The 27,386-nt window shown below is 32.9% G+C and overlaps 1 protein-coding gene across 2 annotated transcripts in view; it reads right to left on the bottom strand.

The window, feature by feature from the left end:
• Positions 1–1,060: 1,060 nt before the first annotated feature.
• The window catches only part of LOC150109344 (tumor protein p63-regulated gene 1-like protein), a 72,495-nt gene continuing 46,169 nt past the window's right edge, over positions 1,061–27,386 (bottom strand). For both annotated transcript variants that reach the window (XM_090407524.1, XM_090407533.1), the window contains exon 5: positions 1,061–3,338. In XM_090407524.1, coding sequence (XP_090263650.1) covers positions 2,972–3,338 — 367 coding nt within the window. In that variant the 3' untranslated portion in view covers positions 1,061–2,971. The remainder of the gene's footprint in view (positions 3,339–27,386) is intronic.

The raw sequence follows: 27,386 nt of genomic DNA, 5'->3' as shown, positions 1-27,386 counted from the left end.
TACCTTGGTCTTCCTCTGGGTCTTTTTCCTGCCAACCTGGCAGAGAACACTTGTTTTGCTAATCTAATCTACAGATGTAAAACATAATACTAATTTAAAAAAAAAAACCACATATGTAAATATCCTCGTGCTCACCTTATATTATATATTCCTAGACAGCAATGCTACTGTCTAGGGAAATATTTCCTGGTATGAACCAGACCCCCTTAGAGTGCCCCCCCCCCAAAAAAAGGATTTGGAATGTTTTATACTGTAACAATTCCATGGAAACAACCCAATTGAATACCAATGATAATGTGCCATTTATTTATTCATATGGAGTTTCCTCCCCCATCCCTATTGGGGCGAGTTGAGTCCCCCTCATGGGGCAGTTAAGTATTTATGGCTGTAGATCCATGTGTGTTCACGGGGCCGGTTTGCCTGCTTGTGGGATGAAAAATGCCAGATAAACTGGCGGAAAAAACCCTACTGGCTAACTTGGCTATGGCTGAGGAAGATCCTCAAATTCCTCACGTCTTCGATGGGAATTGAACCTGGGACACTCCTTCCTGAGTCATATGGTTGCGAAGTGCACAGCCACTAGGCTAACCGCACGGACATAATGTGCTATGTCATGCTGCAAGGACTGTCTCACATGGTTTTAGAAAATGAAGGTTCAAATGCTTGGGTATAGTGGTTTCTCTCAACAAGTATTCTAATTACACATGCCAATTTAACCCATTCGTACACCATATGTTTTGTTTGGTTTTTAGTAGAAAGTCTATACAAGAGATTGGCACAATATCTGTAATCACAGAGAACAGAGGTTTGTGATTTAAACAGTTTGCAAAATAATCATGTCTGCATTAGAACAAAGATGAAATATACATTTTCTCACTATACAAATTGTCACTTTGAAAGTCCTGAAAATTATATTCTTCCTCCAAAATGTGGATCACATATAGCCTATATATATATTTTTTAATAAATGTGATTCTGTTAAGTATGAACAGAATATTTTTATTTTTTAAAACATGATTTCTATGATGTTAGAGTGAAATAAATTTGATAAATACAAAGAGAAGTTTTTCATGAACAAGCAACTTTATTTTAGATCACAGTTTTATTTTCAAACCAATAACATTCTGAAACTCACACTTGCAAATAAAAATCATGTAAACTAACTATACATTCTAGGCCAATTTTACCATTAAACGATTGTCACAACTACTGTCTTAATATACAGTAGATGTAAAAATGATTTTTTCAGAATACAGCTTTTTCTAATTTGAAAATTGCATTACAAATTGGATTTAAATTTAGTACTTTATCAAATGTAGTAAAAATAAAAACCATATTTCATAAAATATTTTACAAAAAGTTCTTATTTTATATTTATTTACCCACACAATATTTTACACTGATTAGTTTAACATTTTAAAAGAATCGAAGCCAATTGCAAAATTAAAACTACAATTAAGTGAAAAACAAAATGCTTGACTTACCAGTGTTTTTTTAAAACTGGTTATATCTTACTAAACATAGAAATGTTAAAAAATATATTTATCATTCCCAGTATACATTCAACATATGTACAAATTAAAACAAACATTTCTTTCACTAGTCTCACTGTGAAGAGATACATTTGTTCAAAGTTTAATTGTTCTTATATCTTTCTTAACATTGATGGCTTATATTTAATGAACTGAATGAAGTAAAGATACGAACAAGTTTCACAAAAAATAAGTGAAGCGAGTCATCTTCCAAAGTTATGCTCTAAATAAAGTTTAATTTAAAAAATTGATATTTAAGTAGTGCCAAATATTCAAATTTTATAAACTGATGAAACTTTCCTACGTTATCATGTTTATAAACATTTTCAAAAGTCAATTCTAGCATAAGTCCCTTCATTAAAAATGAAGCTCTCACATCTATATTGAGAAACCAAACCATATAAATGCACTTTATAACTTATCTCCGCAGGAGATATTTTCAATGTATTTTTCAACATGAAATACATTGAAATGTGATCTTCATATACCAGGTCATATGAAATGACTTGCATCATCCAAAAACAGTTTTTATAACATGATGGCAGACAACCCTAATATACTTCTTAATCAAATTTTTAAGAAATACTGTCTCAATTATAAATCTATTCTCTACTTTGGTAGAAATATGTTGAAGTTTCATTAACCTATTCTTTTCAATGCAATTACAAACTATGTATACTATTCTAGAACATATCAGAACAGTATATAGGAGAAACTAGTGTTATCATTTGTTGAAAAAAAAAGCCCTACTTTAATGGAAAACAAAGGCCTAGTACTGTATCAGAAATAACAGTTTAAATATTAAACTGGAGAAGCAACAATTTATAATAACCTGCCAGAAAGCTAGTGGATCAACAGAAGAGGATGATAAAGACTACTTCTGCAAAATATAAATTTACATTGAGCCAAAAATTCTGAGTTGGATTGCATACAGACATATATACATATAACTTGAGGAATAATAAATAAGCTCTCAAAACTGCTTTCTTTTACCATCACCGATTAAGCAGCATGACACATTAATATTGGATTGTTAAAAAATAAGAATTTAATATGCGTGTGTGTGTAATGTGTATATATAATGTGTATATATATATATATATAATTAGCATGGTAAACAAACTTTAGTCACCACTATACTATACAATATGATTAAGTACAACAAATACATCTACAAGTCTAAAATCAAGAACTATTAACACTAGTAAGTCAAAACAAAAACAAAATGATGTTTTTCACGTCATAATTATGTTATGAAAATTAAAATAAAGGAGTTAAAAATGTCAATGCTATTATTATAGCAGCAAAAATCATGGTGCAGGCAAATACTTTCAAACCTGTGACAAGCATCTGACTAGATAGTTATTACTGGCCGCAATAACTGTAGCATTTATGAGAACCTAGCTAAATGAAACTGCCAGATGTGCTGCCATGGAACTTTAAAAGCTAACTTTTCCTCTGGACTTAAAGAAGCCAAGATCATTTGCATTATGAAGGGCTGCTGCGATGCCTGCATAGCACTCGATAACAATTGGCTGATAAGTAATTTCGCATGTTTTTTCTGATATGGGTGAATTCCCAGATGGTGATGTTTTTCCTATATGCAAATTCTCAATTGCCTGAACCAGAAATTTGGAGAACTGCTCAATGTCATAATGAGCCTTATTAGCTCCCTCTTGTTTCAGTAAAGGATGTGAAGTATAAGTAATCCATGGGATTTCTCGACACCAAGGATTCCACCTCTTCAAAAAAGGCAATGGTTGGCCCTGATTCCAAGAACATCGAACTCCCAACTGGTTACGTGCACTGAAAAAAATATAAGGTTTTATTAAGCTTTTATATTATCAAACACAAGTAAGAAGGAAGGTAGGGTTACACCTATTTGCAGTAAGCGTTCCAAATATTCATAATATTTATTCTAAACATAAATATCTTCAATGCATTTCTGAGAGAGAGGAGTTTGATATTTATTCCTTTCAAAAATATGGAATTACTTTCTCAGCAGTTTTCCATAATTATACTCAATTTCTTCACTGTTCTGGCATATTAATTTACTTTATTCCTAACTGGCTAGACAACTTTTAAGGATTCCACTTACCATATTTCAGCAAAACCTATCCAACCAGAATAAAGGACAGAATTCATACAAAAAGAAATTTAATAAATGTTTATGCATTTTCCAATACACACACACACAAAATCTAATTCTTAGAAAATTAGGCTCTTAGTTTAAACAGTAGTGTTTAGTGAAAGCAGTTTTCCAGAAAAGTTCATGTGATCACACAAAATAAATATATGTATGCATATATATATATATATATATTTTTTTTTCTTCTTTTTTTTGAGTGGCTTCCACCCATGAAATGTTGTAAACATATTGTACATTAGTACTGTGGGTGAACCAAGGATATTTTTGTATTTTTATTTATTTTGACATAATTCAGAAATTGCTTTAGAGACCAACCATTTCAGACCTTTTATAAACTGGACAGTAGTCTCACACCAGGCAAATTCATCTTCCCACCTAAAGGCAGTCATGAACATACAAGCCCATGGCAGGATCCCAAAGTCTGCTGGATGGAGAGCAGATATGCTAACCACTTGCTAACTAGGCCAGTTACCTCTTATAGGTCAACAACATTTCTATACAATGAAAGTAATAATTCAAGCAACATGGTGCTCAATTATGATTACATGCTACAGTATTGAGAGTTTCTCACTTCATTTTTACATTTATGACAAAAAATATTACATAACAAAATTATGAAACTAAACACAATGAGTATATTTAGTTTTCTTTGATTATCTGACAAAATGATGCATAACGTGTACACAAGTATCATACATTTGTTTTTGTTTTCAGTGACTACATATTATAGTTGTTTCACTAAAGTATTTTAGTACTATTCTGAATGTATAAGCATACTTAAATAGCATTTCTGGATTACCCTACCTACCTACTAATTGAGTGAGTTTTTTTTTTTTTTAATCATTTTTCTAATACTTCTGAAATATGTTGAAGGCAGAATTAGAATGATTCATGATGATAGTTAACAACTCTCGGGGGACCCTGTAACCCCCTAGAGAGCGCGTCCCCTGGGTGGCAGATAGGGGAGCCCACCATGTGTGTGTGTATGGTGGGATGGTCCGAATATACTGAATAAGGACTCGTGGACCAACAGGGCCACAAGGGGCAATCATCTTGATTGTAAGGGAAGCGGCACTCCCATGGACCCCTAGCTGGATCTATCCTCTCCTACTACTTTGAGGAAGATCCACTCACTTTAATCTTTCCTATAAGGCCTTATCAGCCAACTCTTCTTATTTTATGACCCCTATGCTATTACAGTACTCGAGGGTCATGGGGTCTTTTCATTTCTGGCCTTACAACTATGTCCTCTCTATAAACCTTACTATAATTCTTCTATAATCTACTCTTTCCCCCTTCAATATACCCTATTCCTCCTATGGGTTTAAATTCGAAGAAGGCTAGTTCAGAAGCCTTAAGGTAGCAGCCCTACCACTGAACTATTCCATCGTCAGGCTAGTCCCCTGACATGGAGAACATAATTCTATTAGTAAGCTGACAAAAAAAGATAATCGGACTGAATCTATAGGAAATGACCCTGGAATGGAAAAGGTAAAACAAAAATGGAAACGACAAAATATAATATACATAGCAAACTGGGATGTAAGAGGAATAGCATATAAAGAAATAGAATTAGACCAATTATTAAATGAAAGAAATTTTAAAATAGCAGTAATCACTGAAACAAAAAAGAAATTAAAAGGAACCATGAAAACTGAAAATTTTAATGTGATATACAGTGAAGTCGACAGAGACCAAAGAGCACAAGCAGGAGTCATGATTTGGATTCATAACTCCCATTCAAAACAGTTAAAACATTATAAATTATGGAATGAAAGAATAATAGAAGCTAGAAGAAAAATAGATAGAGGCTATTTAACAATAATTGGTTTATATGCCCCAGAAGAGGAAAGAGAACAAGATAATATTGATTTTTATAATCAGCTACAAAACATATATAATAAAATAAATAAAAATGATTACGTAATTTTAGCAGGAGACTTAAATGCAAGAATTGGAAACATGAAAATTAATAATAATATAGGAATACATGGAGAACATACTCTAAACAGGAATGGTAAAAAATAGATTGACTTTGTAGTTTATAATAACCTAAAAATAATGAATTCCTTCTATAAACATAAAGACATACATAAATATACTTGGGCAGCAAGAGGATGGAAATCAATATTAGATTACTTTATACTAAATGAAAAGACAAAATTTTCACTAGATCTTAGAGTTCACAGAGGATATGAAATAAGCAGTGACCACTTCCTTGTTAAAATAAAATTAAGATTACCACCTAAATGGCTACAAGTAACAAGAACAGAAAGAAAAATTGAAACATTTGTTTATAAAACTAGACTATTGAATGACACAAATGTACAATGGCTATATGAACAAAGAATTAATCAATATCTAGACAAAATAAAACAAAATGAAGAAATAGAAATAGAATGGCTTAATATAAAAACGATACTAAATGCAGCAGCAAATGAAAGCTTAGGAAAGACCAAAAAATTCAATAAAAGGAAAAAACTGAAGATCTGGGATGATAAAATGAAAGAAATAATCAAAAAGAAAAAAGAAGCCTATCACAAATGATTAAGCAGTAAAAGATTAGAAGATGAAATAGAATATAAAAGAATAAGAGCCACAGTTAAAAGAGAAGTCAGAAAAAGACAGAGAATCATGGAACACATTTGTTTCTAATTTAGAACATGATTTTTATAAAATAAGACCCAATATATATAAAATTTTGAAACACTTAAATGCAGATACCAAAGAAAACAAAATTAAACACTGAATTGAAATTAGAAGAATTTCTAAATTACTACACAGAATTGTGGACAGACAAATATTTTAAAAAAGACAACTGGCAAACAATTAACGAAAATGAAAAGGAAATAACTAAAGAAGAATTAGAAATCAGCCTGAAAGAAACAAGAAACCGAAAATCACCTGGAGAAGATAAATTAGGTTCAGAACTATAGAAATATGCAGGAACTAGATTCAAAGAAAGACTTATTATTTTTAAATAAAATTTATCCCCCCAATAGAATGTAAAAAAGCAATTGTGATTCCTATCTTTAAAAAAAGGTAATAGAGATGACTCTAAAAACTATAGAGGTATCAGTATACTAAATTCCTGTTACAAAATATATAGCAGAATCTTAAATAGCAAACTAATGAAATATTCCGAAAACTTTATTTTAGACGTACAGAATGGATTTAGAAAAGGACGATCATGTATAGACCCAGCCTTTTGCCTAAAATTAATAATAGAGAAAAGAAGAGAATACAATTTAGAAACACATATTGCATGTATTGACTTTGAAAAAGGACTTGACAAAGTTAAAAGAAACACATTATTTAACATATTAAAAGAAAGACAAATACCAAATAATATCCTAAAAGCTATCACAAGTATATATGAAAATAATCAAATACAAATAAGATTAAATCACGAGCTATCATATACGAGAGAGATAAACCAAGGGGTCAGACAGGGATGTCCCCTCTCAGCAACTCTTTTTAATATCTACTTAAATGAAATAATAATAAAATGGAATAAAAATTTACGTCAAGGAATTAAACTTTCTCCTACAGTAAACTTAAACACTCTCCTCTTCGCTGACGACCAAATAATAATTACAAATTCTGAAGATAAACTACAGAAAGCTATTTTAGATCTAAATGAGATATCCAAAGATTATGGTATGATGATATCAACAGAAAAATCAAAAACTATGGCCTTTAAAGAACAAGATCCAGCAAGAACTAAAATAGTAATAGATAATAAGATCTTAGAACAGGTGAATTCATTTAACTACCTAGGATGTACGATCACATATGAAAATGAAAAAGATATAAACGTAAAAATTGCAAAATATTTAAAAATAACAGGTGTAATTAACTCTATATTTAAACCAAACCTAGTTCAAAAACAAACCAGACTAAAATATATAGTAGGGCTAATGTATACAATACATTAGCCCTACCAGTCAATGTACGGAAGCGAAATCTGGACAATAAAACAAAAAGACAAAGATTAACAACAGCAGAAATGAAGTTTATGAGAAAAACTGCAAAGTATACCCTATTTGATCACAAAAGAAATGAAGAAATTATGAAAGAATTAAACCAAGAACTAGTAATAGAAAAAATTAAAAAATATAAACATAAATGAATGGAACATGTTCAAAGAATGAAAACAGAAAGATTACCAAAACAAGCCTTAAAGTACAAGCCATTAGGAAAAAGAAAACCAGGACGTCCTCTTAAACGATGACTTCTAAGGCCGGAACAGGCCATGCTAGGCCTAAATCCTTGATATGCATGATGATGATGAGTTAACAACAAATTTTGTTATGAGTCCACTGAGTTTTTCACTATGTCCAACTGAGCACTTGGTGTCAGTATTTTTAGGATACTATACTCTTGGGTTGGATGATGATGATGAGTTGGCATTATGGAAATAATTTTATAAAAAGGCAGTTTATTTCATAAAAAGATGTTAACAGATAAAACAAATAGTGAATAATTTTCTTTATTTCTTTTTTTAATGGCATATTTTTCCAGCTGGTTTGTCAGTTGCAAAGCAGGCAAATTATATTTGTATAATTTTTTATATTAATTGAACAATGTTTATTTTATTTCTATTATAATTCTTGTCTTATTTAAGATTTGGGAACACTAATATTCCTTTAAATTAAATAAATTTTTAGATACTGAAAAGAAATCAATTATTCATGGTATGAACCTTGTATACAGGTGCAGTTAAATATTTTTAACCATGATACAAGCTTTCACAATGCCACCTAGAGCACAAAATGGCCAGCTGTGAAACAATGAGGATGGTCATATTATTCTAAATCATCTTTTGTGTGTGGCAAATTGTATTGCTTGCTGTGTCACTTGCACAATTTTAACTTATTGAGCATTAAATACAACTTTAATGGTCAATAAAAAAAAATTAAAAAAAATACATAAGTGTTTTTTATTTAAAAAAAAACATCCCAACAATTTTAAACTTCAAACTAACATGATATTCAATGAAAACAGATTATTTGATATTCAGGCATATTGAATGATTATTTTGAATACAAGACTGATCTTTCTCACACAAATCATTAAAAAAGAAAGTGAGGGGATGAAGTTATTTTTTAAATAAAACTAAATAAGTAGTGGGAGAAAAAACTCTAAAAATCTCAACCAAAAATATTTTAAAAAAAGTATTTAAAATTTACATGAAACTAGTGACACAGATAGAAGAGTGGCTGATGGACAGACAAAAGTAATATATGAAGTTGAATTAAGGAGAAGGCAGATGACCAGCTATGTGCTACAGAGCTCTATCCTCAACCCACTGCTCTTTGTATATTAATGATGATACTATGAATGATTTTAGAGAGAATATCCATTTGTTCATTGATGAATTGAATTGAGGAGTTAACAGAAGATGTAGAGGTCCTTCATGATGATTTGAATAGACTGATAATGTAGATAATTCAATGTGTCAAAGTGAAAGGTTATATATTTTGGGAGAGGAAAAAAAGTACAGGCTGTATAAAGGGAACTGCACTGCAAGAAATTGATGAGGCTGTGAATTTAGAGGTAATGATGGAACAAAGAGTTGAAGTTCAGAAGACAGACTACAAAAAGGGTCAAAATATCTCACAAGGATCATGTAGATAAACACACTGACAAGCATGAATAAGGAAGTTAATTCGTCCTCTATGAGGTTGTGATTTGAACATAAATGGACTATTGTACCCTGTGTGTTAACCTCCCAACCGGCTGGTGTGGATGATATAGTCAGCTCTTCCTAGCTTTTTTCATGGATCAAAATTTCGTCAGCATTCTACCTTTTATCATGCCATTACCTTCCTCCTCCGCTAATCTCATTACGGCTATTCTATAGCCATTAGTGGATTAACTGTTGCTGAGTGACCTTTGTGTCCCCCTGTCTTTACGTCTATTGTGTTGCTTAGAATTTCATTTACTGTCCTAAGTTATTTGACCTTTCTTGCCTCTAAAATGATTTATTGTGTCTCTTCCCAAAAATTGAAACGAATTTCACATATGCAAAAGAAATCAATCCTGAAATGACCACTGATCAGCTTTTGCAATGAATCTACTTAGTGATAGTAAATTTGGTGTATTTTATTCTACAAATCAGTGCACCGGAAGAGTTGCACTGATTGTTCTTTCACTTTACATATAATAATTGAATAATTTTTTTTCGAATTTCAGAATTTTCAAATGTTTGCTTTGAAAATATTATGTCAACTATTTATATTTTTAAATAATATTTATTGAAATAAATATGTCCTTTTGCTTTCGTTTCTAGCCAAATAGCATTATATGGATCATCACATTTCAGTTTTAGAAACGATTTTTTGTTATTCATAAAGACAAAATTAAAAAAAAATGTTAAAATGCTAAATTGCATTACTCGGTTTCCAATTGTGTCTTTTTGGTATCAAAAATTTATATCCAATGATATTTTAGCAGTGATTCTTCGCCTTGGTCTTTTATTTATTTATTTATTTATTTATTTGTATTATGCATATTACGATAATATCTAATGCATATCCTCGTAGATATGTTGATAATATGTGAAAAATATCATATACAGAATGATTCAAAATTTTTGCTCATTTTGAAGATTTTCTAATGCTTCCCCCCCTCCACACACACACACACCTCCTTATTCTCTCCTGGAACTCAGTTGCATAACTACTCTAAATTTCTATACAGGTTTGAAAGCTTTTCTAGACAGTATTCAAAATCAGTTACTTCATTTTACCATTTTGACAAAAGATGGCAATCAGATTGTACCGTGAAGCTTCTAATTCTGTTCTATTTATTTGCAATTTAAAACCAGCTGTTCTACTGTCTGCTGAAATTATGTGAAATTTTAGAAATAATATGCTATATTTTCACCATGCAAAATTGTTTATATGCATACCACACAAAAGAAAGTTCAGTAGTATTATTTTTGTTTGTTTTTCTTTAAAAAAATCTAAATATTACTTCTGCTGCTGGAAGCTATTTCTGAAATAATCTACGTCTTATAAATACTTGGTAATATCCTCTTAGCTGGAGGAAAAGTTGAATGCTTATTACTCTCAGTGCTATTGAGAAGAAAGGGGAGAACACTAAAGTCGCACTAAAGTGCCTCAGGCTGTAGTGCAGAATATGTGAAGAATGTCTTGTTTCCTTTTCGATTGTTGATTACCTATATCCTAACAGAAATACTGACATTTCGTTTACATGCTTATACATTATTTATGCCAAAATAATTGCTTAATTTATAATGATCAGTTTCACTTTTATTATCGAAAAATTAGAAATTAAATCATACAATTATCAAAAGAGGATTTGAATTATTTTCGAAGAAAAGGTGCATATGCGTTTCATAATCTTCTTTTTTTGTGGGGGGGGGGGGATAGACCTAATCAATCTGCAGATATTTCAGATAATTTATTTCATAAATCGTTCGCAAGACAGCTGTTACAAACGTAAATCACTTGGGGAACATACCCATTCATTTTAGTGTAAAATAGTAGCAAAGGGTCAGTTACTTTAGATATGTAATCTAGAAGAAAATGTTATGTCTGCTGAGACTAGAATCTTATGTGAATAATTTTTCTGACATGATTTCTCTATTCGTTATAATGTAACCAATTTCCAGATTTTTTCCCTCCTGCAGAATCCATGTTATATGCAGTGATTTCTTCTTTGTACTACAAGAAAAAAAAATCAGATAACAGAAGAAAAATATGTAGTATTTTCTTTTCAACTGGCTGAATTTACAATGTTCTTTCTTTGTGTTTTGAAGAGAAAGTGCAAATAACTTTTTTCTTACTATTTTTGCCATTATAACATCTCATATAATTATAAGAGTGACATTTTACCGTTTTTCTCCCACACGAGAAACAGAAATAAGGTAATAATAATATTGTTGATTATGTCAAACTTCATTGTAGCGTTCCGGTCTGGTAGGCCAGTTCTCCTTCAATTGTGATAACTCGAAAGGGGGTTCCGCCCCTGAATTCTGATGACTCGAATTTTGAAGACTCGACACTTAGAGTAGCCCCTGAGTTTCAAAACGTTTCGAAAAACATGACATAAAAAGGCTTATCATTTTATATGTATATAGGGTAGATTTTATTTCATTATTTTTTATTGTTTTGGTGAAATACTTTACCTGGAATACTCTTTTCAGTTCCAGAGGAACTGGAAAGAGTATTCCAGTTCCTCTTATATTTTATTCCTTCGAAAATATCATTCTGTGTCATAAAGAGAACTTAAAAATTCACCTTCAAGATGAAAAGGAAACAGTTCATTCAGGTATCCCTCTATCAATATTTGTAGTCCCAAAAAGGACTGTTTTGATGGCCTTGAAAACAAACATTTTTTATTTCATACTGTTCAGAATTTAAAATTCTTGAACAGTGTGGAACACCTTGAAGCAAGGGTAAACACAAAGCAGTTTTACACTCACGGCACCAGATTTTTGTTTCCTTTTTGATATTTTTTTTATTACATACATAACATTTGCGTGCAGGTTTTTTTTAATTAGCCGTTGGTGGTAGATTTTCGGGAAAATGGTTGGAGTTAGCAGCGTTCAACCTCAGATATCTGGCAGGATTTCCTGTTTTTCTGCTTGCTGAAGAAGGCGCATGTGCATGCAGCAATGCTTTCGCAATTTCTATTCTGTATTCTAGATATGTTATGGTAGACAAACATTTTTTCTTGTGCAGGAGGAAACTGTTCCAAATAACAAAATCTAATACATGTCCAAACACTTTTTTGTAATATTTTTTATGCTGTTTCCTCATTACAGAGTAGAATGATAGCTGCTGATCGCACCTGTCGACTCCACCCATAGTGTCGTTCTATGCACACACAGCAATGGGTTTTTCTTTCTTCAAACCATGCTTCTCCACGGATTCCGTTGATGGATTGTGCAGGGAAGACAGCAGAAAAACATCTTTTTTGTCTTTCCAACGTAGTGCAAAGACTTTCCCTCACTGATAAGCTCGGATTTCCCCCTTCGATAGGCTTTCCTGAAGCCAGATCTGGAGGCATATCTCGCCTTTTTGCATTTACAGTACCATAACTATCTGTACAATGCTGTAAAAGCAAATCAGCGAGTTCAGGACACATATAGTAATTATCCATTGTAATGCAGTAACCTTTCCCCAGTAAAGGGTCTCTCAATATCAGACAATATACATAAATAATATGTATATTGTCTGATTTATAATTTGCTAATTTATAATAATCACCACATAGTTTCAGTATCGAAAAATTACAGTTATGTGGAACAATTACTAGAGAAAAATAACGAATTAATAACGAATGAATAACGAACTGTTTCATAACAGTTTTCGGGTGTGTGATAGTGATGCCACGGGTAGGGGGGGGTTAAACTATCAGAGGCGAAATAAAGTTCAATTCTATTGTGAAAGGAAATGAAATTTTGATATACATATTTTGAATGATAAAAATAAGCAAATGTATCGCTTACTTTAAAAATTGGAGAATAAAATATCTGAATTATGCAGAAAATATAAATTTAAATCATAACTGTTAATTTCATTTTGTAATGACCAATTATACAAGGAGACCAAGAAAGTGAAAAGTACAAAGAACAGTAGATCACTATACAACATGAAGAAAAAATGTAGTAATATGATTAAAGAATTTCATGTTATTCTCTATAAAGCAAGGTTGCTCAAGCGATGTCCTAATGGAAATCTGTGAAGTATTATTCAATTTTGAAGGTTTTGTACAAAAAATAAAAATAATATAAACTGGAACGTCGGCAGCCGGTTTTCTTTTCTTTTTTTAAAAGAAAATTTCAAATAATTATCGTGAATTAATTTCTTCGAGAACAAAGAAAAATCTTTTGTCTAGTAAGCGATTAGAAAAAAATTAGCGCAAAAAAATAAAAAATTAAATTGGTTCTCCAAGGTAAGGCTTTGTTCACTTAAATATTTTTAAGTGAACAAATTATACAAGATCTTTATTTTGTCCAGACATTAAAATTGTATTGTACAATAAAAAGAGAAAACAAAAATATAAATAATTTCTCTATTTTTAGTCTATCCTATATAACTAAAATCCAGTTGACCAGCATGGAACAAGGAAGTGCGTTTCTTGTTATAGGCAACTGAGAGGCAGCTACGAACGCGAGATAATCCGATTAACTGTTCTCTTCAGCGTAAGGGTTTATCACACTTTCTAATGGACATGACAGTCAAATTGCACTTCTTATCCAGGTTCTTTAAACAGGTGGGCTGAAACATATCCAGATTTAGTTGGACGTCTATAGACGTCCTAGCCGTTTGGGAGGTTAAGGCTTAAGTGCTGGGAGGACATCATGTTGGATGTTTAATGGAATATTTTACAGACAAAATAAAATTAAATTAAAAACTAATTTTAATGCTTCCAATATTTCATCTCAGCCCACTGAGACATTTTCAGGGATTACAAATAACTCTTGTAACACACACAAAGACAACATAATACTAAATGAAACACATGGGTAAATCTAAAGTATCTATGTGATGCACTCTATGGGTGTTTGTAGGTAAGCCTAGGATGTAAAGTGGGATCTCAGACAATTGTTTCCCAAATTTTGAGAAGTTTCATGCATCTGTATTTATAAATTTGGTTGATTTTTAAGTGCTGCTGCAGATTCTAATTATCTGAAGCAGCACATGATGGAGAGAACCAGGAGTTTGAGAATGTTGATTCTGGTAATAGCATCAAAATATCTATCTAAAACTACATTAGCAAATCTACCTCTGATTTGGAATAGACCATGCAGCCTTGTTCTGGGAGGTTGCTCAACATGGGGAATTAATATTCAAGAAAGGGTTTATGTGGAACTACAAAGGTGATTATGACAAACTTTGAGCAGTGCCATGACACAAGAAGCTACAAGGAATAAATGTCAGTAGTGCATAAAAAGTGATAGGGATTGTTTGAGAGTGGCAGTATCAGACTGCATATGCAGGGTTTGGAGGATAAACTGACTAGACGCTAAGTGGATGAGTAGTAATATAAAGCAGAAGCTGCAAAAAAAGAAAGCATTGTGGAAGGAATTAAACAAAAAGATAATCAGCATGCTCATGAGCAATGAAGCACAGGCAAAAAGGGTAACCAGAGAAGGCTAACAGATTATAAGAGAAAATTAGCTAAGGCCAAAGTAAATTCAAAAGAGTTCTTTCACTATGTTAGCAAGTAAGAGAAAGAATAATTATGGAAGGATAACTTTACTCATTACTGATGGCAGAAAAGTGATAGAAGCAGAAGAAATAATTGAGTTCCTAAATGATCACTTTCAAGGGTGTATTCTTCGTGGAGACTTTGCAGTTACTGATGTGACAGAAGGCTGATGAGAACTGAGGTAGACAAACTCAGCACATTGAAAAATATCAATGTAAATACAGTAGTGGGACTAGACAGTATCAGCCTGTGTGCTACTACAATGTGCAAGAGAACTGGCAGTGCCTCTGAAGTTGTTTAATCCTTATCAGAGCTGAGACTTCTTACCAGAAGGCTCAGCTCTGGTAAGATTCCAAAGGAGTGGAACAAGGGGGTAAGATAATTCCATTACATAAAGGTGGATCTAAGACAGAAAGAGCAAATTACATAAGACCAATAAATATCTCTAGAGTAGTGATTAGAAAAGTTGTTTAAATGTAAAATTCAAGAATGGGCAGATAGGAATGATACTGTGTAGGAGGGTGCATATCATTGTCTGCCTTAGTAATTTACATTTTATAATAAAATGACAGTGCAATTGGATAAAGGAAATGGTTCTACCATGATACTACTGGACTTTGCAGAAGCATTTGACAGAATACTGCATGAGAAAACTATTATATAAAGTTGGAGAAAATGGAAATGGATATGAGACTGGTGGCATGCGTGTTCTCTTGGGATGGTTTGTGTGTTTGTGGGATGAGGAACCCAACCACCAGTCTTTAACTTTAACAATATGAGACTGGTTAACTTACCTTCTACTGCAAAGCTCTTATAAAGGTTCTGTGTTTTGGTTTCACACTGAAAAGAGTTTTTTTTTTTCCAGCATTCAATATAATGCCTACCCACCTCTGATTTTTATCCTAAAATTCTGATTTTACAACACTAATGTATAAACTATTTCTTCATTTACAATTAAAATATTTTGAAAGAATTTAAAAAAGGCTAAAAACAGAAAAGTCCTAGATTAGATATGGAGTACTTTGATTAAAGAAAGGTTGCTGAGGCTATGAATTTCAAACTAGGCTTAATAAATGTCAAACAGGATTAGTAAATTGGTCTCAACAAAAAGGAAGTAAATAATTTTTATACATATGTGTGTGTGAAAATTATAGGGCTGTCACTTTATTTTCTACTGATTCAAAACTTTATGCAAAGATACTAAAGAGAAAACTGGCATGGACTTGCAACAAATAAGAGACAAGAAGAGCAGAATCAGCAAACATATCTATTATTTATAGAATAAAAAAAAGCATGAAAGTGAGCTGCAAAACACTATGGAAAATATTGGAAGATGAGAATATTCCACTACAACTTATACAACTGCAGAAATATGTCTATGTAAGGGCACCAAGATATGCATAAAATGTCAACAGCCAAATTTCTAAGCAAATCAAAAATAAATAAGGCATGAGACAGGGTTGTGAATTATCACCAATATTTTAACATTAACTTTAACAAAATATAATTCCATATGCAGATGAAGTACTGCTGCCTAATTCACAAGATGAATTAAGATGAATCTAAAAAATCTGTGCATAAAAAAAAAAAAATTAATTGGAATATGCGCTAATGATTTCAGGTTTAAGATTGTAAAAATATATGTAAAAAGCACTGAATTCACATATTTGTGAAGCAGTGTATCAGAATTATAAACAATTTGAAATCCAAAATATAATAAAAAAGTAATAGAAATCATAAGTATACCCCATTCTTTGATTTAAAAAAAAAAATGCAAGGGGTCATGAAAGCATTTTTTTTTAAAACATAAGCAAAATTTTATAACTGAGAAAATAAAATCCTATAAGTGCAGATTTCCATAAAGTGGAAGAATGTGTCTTTGATTTGGATGCACAAAATTAATGACAAGATTGTTATTTTAATGTATTTTATCAAATATATTAAGAAATAATGAGCATCTAAAAGGAAAATGATACAGAATAGCCTATATGATTTCATACTTTTAAAATTTATAAAATTTACAAATTATTCATCTTTTCGGTTTTAACTTCATCGGTTTAAAATTGTTTCATTTTCATGTTTTTCCTACACTCATTTGTTACTATCTGGTACCCACCACTCTAAATTGCATACCATCTCAGCTCTAATGAAGTCTTTAGTCAAGTTTTCAGCATTTATATCTTCAAGACACAGGCATATTAATTAATATTCTTCCTTTTTAAGTTTAGTAAATTCAACTCTTAAGCCTTGTTAAAAAAAGGGTCTGCTCCATTGCAAAAATTGCTTAGCATTTTCTTTTATATTTATAAATTGCATTCCCATGATTTTGTTTTGAGTTGTCACAAATTGTTTCTGAATTATGATTCTACAAAAGCCCACATTAGTTCTATACAGATCTCCCACTGAAACAGCTTTACTCATAATTACACCAAAAAGCTGAAAAGGGAAATTTTGGCTTGCTTTAGTATTCTGCTAGAACCTGTCACCTGCACTTTCAAGAAATGATGTTTGTGAAGGTCTAGGTATTAGAATATTTTCACTGTCTGGCGTGAGAGAATCCCCCCCTCCCCCCACTTACTAGAGACCTGTCTCTTGAAAGTTCCATGTTTGGACTCTGGAGTGAGTCTGCAAGATTATAATCTGGAATATATCTCATATGCAAGCATTTCTGGTCAATTATCTACTCCAGCTACTCTTCACATTACAAGTTTCTAATGGCTTTTTCTATCTTTAAGTTGGATATGCACTACTCATTGCATTTCTCTTGACTATTTTCTACTACAGTTCCTGTCAATGTGTATATTTAATAATCCTTCAAAGTAACTACTTGAGACATCCAGAATATCTTCAGTTTCATCATCTGTTTAGATATACTTTATAACTTTCTCATTTTTTCTAAGCTTTTTTTTTCTTCAGAAGCCTCCAGAATATTTCCACCTACAAGATCTTTCAGCGACTTTTGTTTTGTTATTTTTACACATCCCTTTCTTATATTTTTATTCTCTCTTTCTCCTTTCTTATTCTCTCAGGACAGCTGCTGGCTTACTTGGCAGGAACCTTCTGCAAGCATTCTTCTTTTCCATGACTCTCTTGAGTCCACATAATTCAATTTTTTTCTCCTTGTGAACAACTTCACATCTTGGCAGAAGCAATTAGACAGCATGACTGGGCAAGTGGTTAGCATATTTGCTCTCCAACAGGCTGAATCCCACTGCAGACACAGATATTTGTGACTGTCTTTAAATAGGAGATGAATTTCATCACCTAGCATGCAATCACTACCCCACTTGTTGGATGGTTAAAGCGGCTTGAAAAAAATTCCATTTTAGCTTTTTAGAGCAGGGTTTCCACTGATTAAGTAAAAAACAAATTAATATATAAAATATAAAATTAATAAAAATATAAAATAATCCTCGGCTCATCCAGAGCTCTAATGTATTATAGGTTTACAACCTTTTGCAGATGGAAGTCAGAGAAAACAATAATATTTGCATATCCAAGTTTACAGCACTGCTGAAAGTGGGATGGATGACTTTATTCTTTATAAAACTTTCTTACACATTTTTCTTTTCAATGTGATATTCACTTTTATCCTGTTCAACACTGAATGGGTGATCACTTCCCATTTCAAATCCGATGTTTATTATTATTATTGCACAGGCACCTCCACGGAGTCCTAAGACTCACCGCTGGAGACCCAAACTATCAACACAATATCTATCATACCTCTCTTTGAAACCATTAACAAACAAAGTACTCGCAAGTGACTAAGGCAACCATTCCATTCATTTACCACTCTCCAAGTGAAAATTCCAGACCTCACAACCTTGTAACCACACTCTTACACAACTTCAAGGTATGATTTCTTGTTCTGCTTCCTCTAGCAAAGTGCTGAAACATTTCCCCTGCATCAATCCTATAAAATCCTTTAAGCAACTTAAATGTCTCCTTCACATCCTCCCCCTTTCTATCAACCAACCCCTATAAACCCACAAACCCCCAATCCATTCCTATAAGCAGCATTCCACACACCATATTGGTCATTCCCCTCTGAATTCTCTCCACCACTTCCTCATGTCCAAGAAACCCAAGTGACCAGACCTAAGCATAGTAATCCAGATGTGGTCATATCAAGACTTTATAAAGGAGAATAACTTCCTTAACTCTGCTTGTTAGTATGTTCTTCAAATACCAAGTAATCATGTGAGTGACCTGGCCACTTTAGCAATATGCCCTTTAAACTTCAGCTCTCTATCTACTACTACCCGCAAATCCCTGGCTTCATCAATTTTCTGGTAAACAGTTTCCTCAATGATATACAACTTGTAATCTTTGTATCCCAAAATACATAGCTTTACATTTTTCCACATTAAGTTGACATCCATTATGTCTTGCCTATACTGTCAGGCAATTTGAATCATCCCGCAAGCAGAAACATTCAAATTATCACCTTAACTATTACCTACCCAACTTTGTGTCATCAGCAAACAACTGAATATCTCTCTTCAAATTATTTCCTGTCTTTTGTGTAAAAAACTAAACAGCAGTAGTCCAATCACAGAGCCTTGCAGCACACCGTTAGTCAGTTCCTTCTTTTGATTCTGCGCCTCCATATACTACTTTTTGGTATCTGTTCAGCAACCACTCTTTTGGACATATCACCAGTTTCCTATCCATTTATTTTGCAGTTTGCTTAACAGAGATGTCTGTTATCCTGTTAAACGCCTTTGTATAATCCAGCAGTATCATCATGTAATCATTCTCTTTATCCAATTCAGTTTTCACTATTATAAAAAGTTAGTAGACTACTAAGGCATAACTAACTCTTCACAAAACTATGCTGCCCCTCATCTGTTCATCATGAATTCTTATCCACCCATTCCTAAATTTTCTTTTTGACAACTTTTCCAATACTTTTACCACACTCCTGAGATACTAATTGGTCTATGATTTGCTACCACAGACTTAAATCCTCCTTTATGCAAGGGAATTATTTCGTCCTCCTTCCACTCCTCTTGGGACTTTGCCAGAAACTGAGACTTAAATTAAACAGTGTAGTAAAAGGCATTACCAGTTCCATTGCACATTCTTGTAAAACGCAAGCCGATATGCCATCCAATCCCACAGCTGCGTTCATTCAGATTCTACAATATACTAAGTACCTCCAGTTCATCAACCTATGTTCTCACATCACTATCACCTCTGGCATAACAATATTCTCAGCCTGGCTATACCTTTGCAAAGTGGTTACTCGGTAGATCAATTTCATCTGCCTCTGTCATCTCTCTATCATCTGCATTGATTAAAGTTATCCTTCCATAGTCATTCATTCTCCTACTTACCACATAACGAAAAATCTCTTTGGGATTTCCTTTTGTCTGCTTGGCTAATTTTTTCTCATAATCTGATTTTACCTTCCTTAGCATGTCGGTCACCGTTCTCCTTATATACCTCCAACAACATTTTATTTTTCTGAAGCCCATGATTAATGATACTACTCATCCATCTAACTCCTACCTGATTTACCCTCCTAATCTTGGGTTAAACAGTGCGATATGCTTCTTTCAGATATCCCTTGACTATCCCCATAATTGCAGATCTTTATGCCATGGTACTGCTTCAAGCTACCTCCTAAGTGTATCATAATCACCTACTTTGTAGTTCCACATATATCCCTTCTTAAGTGGAATTTCCATTCACTTAAGAAGTGAATTAAAACAGTGAAAATAAAATTTCCATTCACTACTTCCCAATTCAAGACCATATGATCACTTTCCAAAATTGAAAACAATGTAGTTATGGTCTTCTGATCCTGTAACTAGATCCAAACCTTTCATAAACTGAGTCCACTCCATCACATTCTGCTTCAAGTAACTATCTCTAAGTAAGTGTATAAATTCCATTTCCTTCCTGCCATCTGATCTTTCCTCCTTCCAATCTATGTCTCCGAGGTTGAAGTCCCCCCCCTATAATAATTACTCGACTTGTACTCATTGTACTAATCTGCTGATGCTCATCATCTATCCTGAACTAGCACAAAGATATCACCATTCAACAATAACAGATTTTTTTGTGGTACATCAGCAGTTGTGCCCTGTCAAAAGGTAAAAAGCACTAACAAGACAACTATATAAATAAAAACAAAAAAAATTGTTTATTTAATATACTCATTTTAATCAAATGAATAAATAACAATATAGTTTCTAAAAAAGTTTTATATATATATATAGAAACACTGGTATAAAGATTAATTTATTGTAAAAATTAAAAAAACAAGGATTTTATCTGATATATCAGATAAAATCTGTCCAAATATACAAGGCTCAGGTAGATATTACTAAAATTCCTACGCTCATTAAAATAATGACAACACTCAATTAACATATGAATGATTAGAGCAGAGGAGTTAAGATATGTTGTCCCTAAATTCAAGAAAATATATTAAAAAAAAAAATTATGATTGAGATACAATTTTGCCAGTTTTTGTAGTCCAACACTTGCTGCTCCTAGGTATTACCTTTATGTAGAGCCAAGCAAGAACTTCTCTACAATCTTCTCTACAAGTTTAATTTCAGACAATCTGGTATTCTCTCTTCCAAGATGTTTGTCAGTGGGATATTGATTTTCTCTCGTATAATTTGCTCGTAATCCATGTAGGGGAACAAGCAAATATCTTGGGGAATGAGCTGACCTAGCTGCAATATCTGTGGCCTCATTTCCCTTGATCCCACTGTGGCTTGGGATCCAACACAACAACACAGGTGAATGCCCAAGGTGAAGCTCTAGATTTGATGGAAGACACCCTTGGTGGCATTTCATCTTTTGCCAACCTGGTTGTTGGTTAATATATCTGCTTCCTAACCAACAAGCCATGGATTTGAATTCTGTTGTGGGTAGGTGTATGTGATTTAGGCAGTAGATATTTCACTGCTCAATGCAAGACCTCTGCCCTGCTTACTGAAGGTCTGAAGTGGCTTGACAAAGTTGTACGTTTGGTCCCTAGAGCAGTTTCCAGAAGACAAAGTTAAAATGAATAAAAATACAAAAAAATTTTTAAAAAAATCTTTAGCCCAATGCATTATAGGTTTACAACTTTTCATGGGTGAGATTCACAAAAAAAATTATATAATTTTACACACACACACTATACATAATGTAGAGCAAGCTCTATGGCATGCAGCTCAGCAGTTGTAACTGCTACACTCTAATGGAATATAATTAGATATGCTGTCTTAGACGATAGCAGTTCCACTAGAGACTGATTTTGAATTTGAACATCTATGCTGTTTTGTAGAAAATCAGTATTCAGCTCCATATTATAATCAGTATTCCAGCCCTCCCTCTGTCTACTAGCAGCACTTGAAAGTGCTGCTGGTAGACAGAGGGAGGACTGGAATATAGTTTCTTTTTAGGATCCAACTTGCACAAAGAGAAGCTGCTTGACAGAATGCTATGCCAAGGTGATATATTCAAATGCACCTGGGCAACATTGTCTACAGCAATGTATAGAACTTCAGTGCATTTCTTTTATATAAAGTCCAGTGGGGCATATGGAAGTCTGCCTTGTGTGTAAGTTTTTTTTATTTATTTTTTAATCCACATTGAGAAAATACTAATTTGATGGGATGATCAAACAAATTAATAGTGTTCTGATATGTTGATAATATTTTAAGTAAATGCAAATACATTTTTTTTTGCATACAACAAAAATAGTTGTTGCAATGAGAGTGGTGGTTCACGTTTCAATTTAAAGACTAGGGACAGGTATAACCAGAATATTCCCGTTACAATTCTAATTGAATGGTTTGATGGGATCCACTGATGTTCTTTGCTCCATAAAAATGGGGCAAAGAATATTGGTATGTGCATCAAGAGGTAGAAGACAGAGTGCAAAGGATGTTCACTAATCTCTGGCATCTACCTCGCAATAATATTTTTTTTTAACGAAGGAGATCCAAGAAAGTTTTTGCAACTAGGATTACCATTAGTCCTAGTCTCAACTGTGGAGTCAAGATGAAGATATTTGTGGCAAAAGTGCCACAAATATCTTCGGTCTTCTGCAGACAAAATTTGAATCCATTTGTAAGTGTGTAAGGTGAAATTATGGTCAATGGCTTACTGCAATTGTCTATAACTTCTACTGTAAGAATGATAAAAGATGGTGAGATTATCTGCATAGAGGGCACTATTTACAGGTTCCGTTATTTAATTTGAATGCAAACAGTGCAACACTTAAAAACAACCCTTGTGCAACTTGCTCCACAAGAAGGGCAGAGTCAAGTAAGATTGGAGTAAGTGACACCACCTTCTCACTTACTAGAGGCCCAAAGTGACTTGAGAAGGCTCCATGTTTGGTCTCTAGAGCAGGGTTTCTGGACTAAGTAAAAAATAAATTAAAATACAAAAAAATTTAAAATTGATAAAAATTGGACTTTTCTACTTCTAGTTTAGATATATTCCAGATGATATTCCTGTTGAGTTTTTCTACCACTATGCTGTCTCTGCTTGTTTTATTTAACAATCTTTCAAAGTAATTACTCCATACATCAAAATATATCTTGTTTTAATGTCCCCTTTATCATTTCCAATTCCTTTTATAGCACTCTTTTTTCCATTTCTAAGCTTTTTTTAAATAGCCTTATAGAATATTTTACCACCTTCCTGATATTTATTTTCTGTGATTACCAAAGTCTTCCCATGACTTTTGTTTAGCTAAAGTTTTTACACAAAGCTTTGCTTTCTTTAGTGCTCTTAGAGAATACAGAGAAATAGCAGACTTATTTGCCAGGAACTTTTGATAACCTTTCTTTTATTCCTTGACTGCTTCTTTACTTCCTGAGTCCAACATGGAGTTCTGATTTTTCTATCATTGCAGATTACCTCATTAGATGCCTCTTGGGCTGAATCAAAGTTTTCTTTAGGATTTGCTACTGTGTCTCCAAGGTGTGGTTCTTGTTTACAAACTCTTTCAGTTTTTCTTGAATAATTTTTGTGTATTTAAGCCTACAGGGCATATCTGATAGGTGTTCAACTTTGACTCATTACAAAGCTTTCTTACACACCCTTCTTTTCAATATGAAGTTGTTCGATTTTCTCTCCATATGAATTTGTGCACATTTTTATGGTATCAGCAATAACTAGTTCATTTCCTGAACAGGAATCTAGCAGGTATTAGATGCAAATAACTTTTTGGAGGTAGTACACATGTGCGCGTGCACACACACACACACATATATAAAAAAATTATGAAAATTCAATTATAGGAACAGTTTTAATGGCTTATTTTATTCTCATGCTGTACAGTTTTGTTTTTATCATTGTCTGATTTTTACCTTTATTGGAGAACTGTGGATAGCTAGCATCCATCTCTTACACCTCAGGAAAAAATATCCAAGTTGCCAAATTTTACTCTGTCCAGGACATTGGGTAGTTTAATGGTTTTATTTTCCTATGGTGGAAATAAAGGTATTCAATCTCATCTATTAATGAGCATAGATGCGTGTTCTTTATTTTTTGAGGTGTGCAATCCGTTACTTTTTTTACTAGTAGGTTTTAACATAATGGAAACATTTTTAGTGTTTTCAGGGTAAGGCCATATTCTTTTTTTTTTCCCTCTGAATCTGCCTATTGAAATTGCAAGTATATCATACCATTCAAGGATTAGGGCTGCAATCCTTGAATGGTATATGATAGGGTTTTTCCACTAGATGTTATTGTGCTGTAATACTTCATCTTTGCTTCCTGATATGGTATGTTCTGCATGATCTTGATTTTTTGAATTTCCTTTTCATCCTTCCATTTTTGGCATGCTTGGGAGTAAGTTGGATGTTCTCCCTCATGCAAAACACCCACATGCAACTTCATGCATGTGGGTGTTTTGCACTTAATTTTTATTCTTGCTCTTTATTACCACACTGGGCACAGATAGTAGAGCCATGACAGGCAGTCCATGCATGACTATATTTCTTGCATATAAAGCAATGCAAAGGATTCAGGATATGGAGCCTGATGGGATAATTAAGATATCATGCCTTCACTGATAATTGGGATTTGCAAATCCACAGATATGAAAATTATTTTTATGGCTGTCACAGCTTGATTTTCTTTTCTTAATTCAGAGCAAATCTCACCAGAAACAATGACGAGGTTTTGCACTGATATTACTTGAGAAGTTCAGTTTTACGGAGATTCTTGTGATTGATATTATCCAGATTAACATTGAACAAAAGAGTTGGTCTGATTGTTCTGGAAGTGTGTTTTGACTAAAATGTCTCCTGAACAAAGTTTTTTAAGATTTTGGAGATCTTGTTAACTCTTCTAAACCTTCTGGATAAAGAAGAGTAACATCTTCCCAATGAGACATTCACCTGTTGAATGAATAATGAGGAAGGATGGAATATTTGCAGGTATTTTGTTTTTTGCTGTCTGTTTATGTGTGAATGATTTCTGTACTGCAGAAATCATTCTGAGAGCTTCTGATAAATTTGAGGATGAAAGACATTCTCAGAGGAAGAGAATTCAGGGACAGAGCCCCCCCCCACACACACATCACAGAGCCACATATAAATGCTCACTAATCCAGCAAGCAATGATAACTGCACTCAGAAGTGCAACATCAGGGCTACCGTGGACACATACTGGCACTACAGCAAGCCTCAAGGAGAATTACTGCAATGCCATTTGCCCTTGCAGGTGAGCCTACTAGCTGAATGATCTTGACTGGACCATCAAGAACGACCCATCTTGCTGAAGCAGGAGACAAAGTGATGCAAGGCTACAAGGATCTCTCCCTTTTCCAGATGTTCATGGGTCACAAGGCACAGTAGCAAGACACTAGATCCCAGAATGGTGGTCTGGAAAACAGGATAAAAAAAAAAAAAAAGGCTCAGGAGAAGAGCAAAGAATGTAGAAAGAAAAGAAATAAACAAAAAAGGCCAGTACCATCACTGGGAGGTCCCTCTCCACCAGGAACAAGTGCCCCACATGGAGAAGTATCAACAATAAGACAAAAATTACTTATTTTGGCACTTTCTTTCTCTTGGAAGAAAGTGGATAAATAAGACTATAAGAACAGAAGCAGCTGACTGTCAACATCTATTCACTGTCCAGCTTCAAAACTACTGAAACGACTTCTTTCCCCTTTTATATTCCATCTCCCTCTGCTCTTTGGAACAGCCTCCCTCATTCTAATCCTCTGACGACTACTACCTTCAGATGATTAAATTTGTTTCAATACATGAAACTGATGTGCTATAGGTTATGAAAGCTTTCACTTTCAAAAAAAAAAAAAAAAAAAGGATACAAAGAGGAACTTGATAAACAATTAAACCAAGCTAGCATAAAGATATGTATAGTAACAGAAACAAAGAAAAAACAAAAAAAGGTACAAAAGAAATAAACAACCATGTACAAATCTACAGTGGGGTAAAAAAAAAAGAAGAAAGAGCAAAAGCAGGTATAATGATTATGGTACAAAAATCTATAAAGAACAATATTGTTTGAATGAAATGAACAAACAATGAATAAGACTAATAGAATTAGACTCAAGACATTAAGAGGCCATATAACAATAATTGGTGCATATGCACCAGAAGAGGGAAAAGAAGAAGACAGTAATATATATTTTATAAAGAATTACAGAATGCCATAGATAAAACAAACACAACTGACTATTTACTACTAGCAAGAGATTTAAATGCCAGAATAGGAAACAAAAAATACAAAACAAACATAGGTAAATTTGGCGAAGATACATGTAATCAAAACAGTCACAGATATGAAGTGACAGAAGAGGAATTGGGAAAATTTGAAACAAATTCAAGAACTCACAAAAGCAGCAACAGGAAGCTTAGGAATAAAGCACAAAATGGATCAGAAAAAGGACTAAGAGACTGGAACAAAGAAACAGAAAATATAATAAAAACAAAAAAGTACAGTTACCAGAAATGGCTAAATTCCAAAACAATAGAAACAGAAATAGAGTATAAAAGAAACATTGCAATTGCAAAATGAGAAGTAAGGAAAAAAACAGAGAGATGGAACAATTTCATAACAGATTAAGCCACAATCCAAAATCTATAAATTAATAAAATACATGAATAAAGAAATAAAAAGAAAAGATAAAAATACAAACAGTAGATTTAGAAAATGAGTGACCTATTTCCAAAATCTCTGGACAGATGAGAACAATGAAATAAAATTTTATAAAACAAAAAATGATCTAAACAGAAAATATCATAATGTTAGAACTGAAAAATACAATAAAGAAGATGAAAAATAGGAAAACATCAGGAGAAGACAATATAAATATAGAACTATACAAAAATGCAAGTGTAAAATTTAATGAAAAGAATTCTGAAATTTTTTAATATGGTTTGGATGTCTGGAAAATCTCCTAACTCTTGGAAAAAAGCATTGGTTATCCCAATCTATAAAAAAGGAAATAAAGACGGTTGCAATAACTATAGGGGAATTAGTCTGCTAAATACAGGATATAAAATATATGCAGGAATATT

The sequence above is a fragment of the Typopeltis vanoorti genome, chromosome 2 (assembly GCF_054136105.1).
Source record: "Typopeltis vanoorti isolate ZY-2024b chromosome 2, IOZ_Tvanoo_1.0, whole genome shotgun sequence".
Lineage (NCBI taxonomy): Eukaryota > Metazoa > Arthropoda > Arachnida > Uropygi > Thelyphonidae > Typopeltis > Typopeltis vanoorti.
The sequence above is the reverse complement of the archived record's forward strand: the minus strand, read 5'-3'. Positions and strand labels throughout refer to the sequence as shown.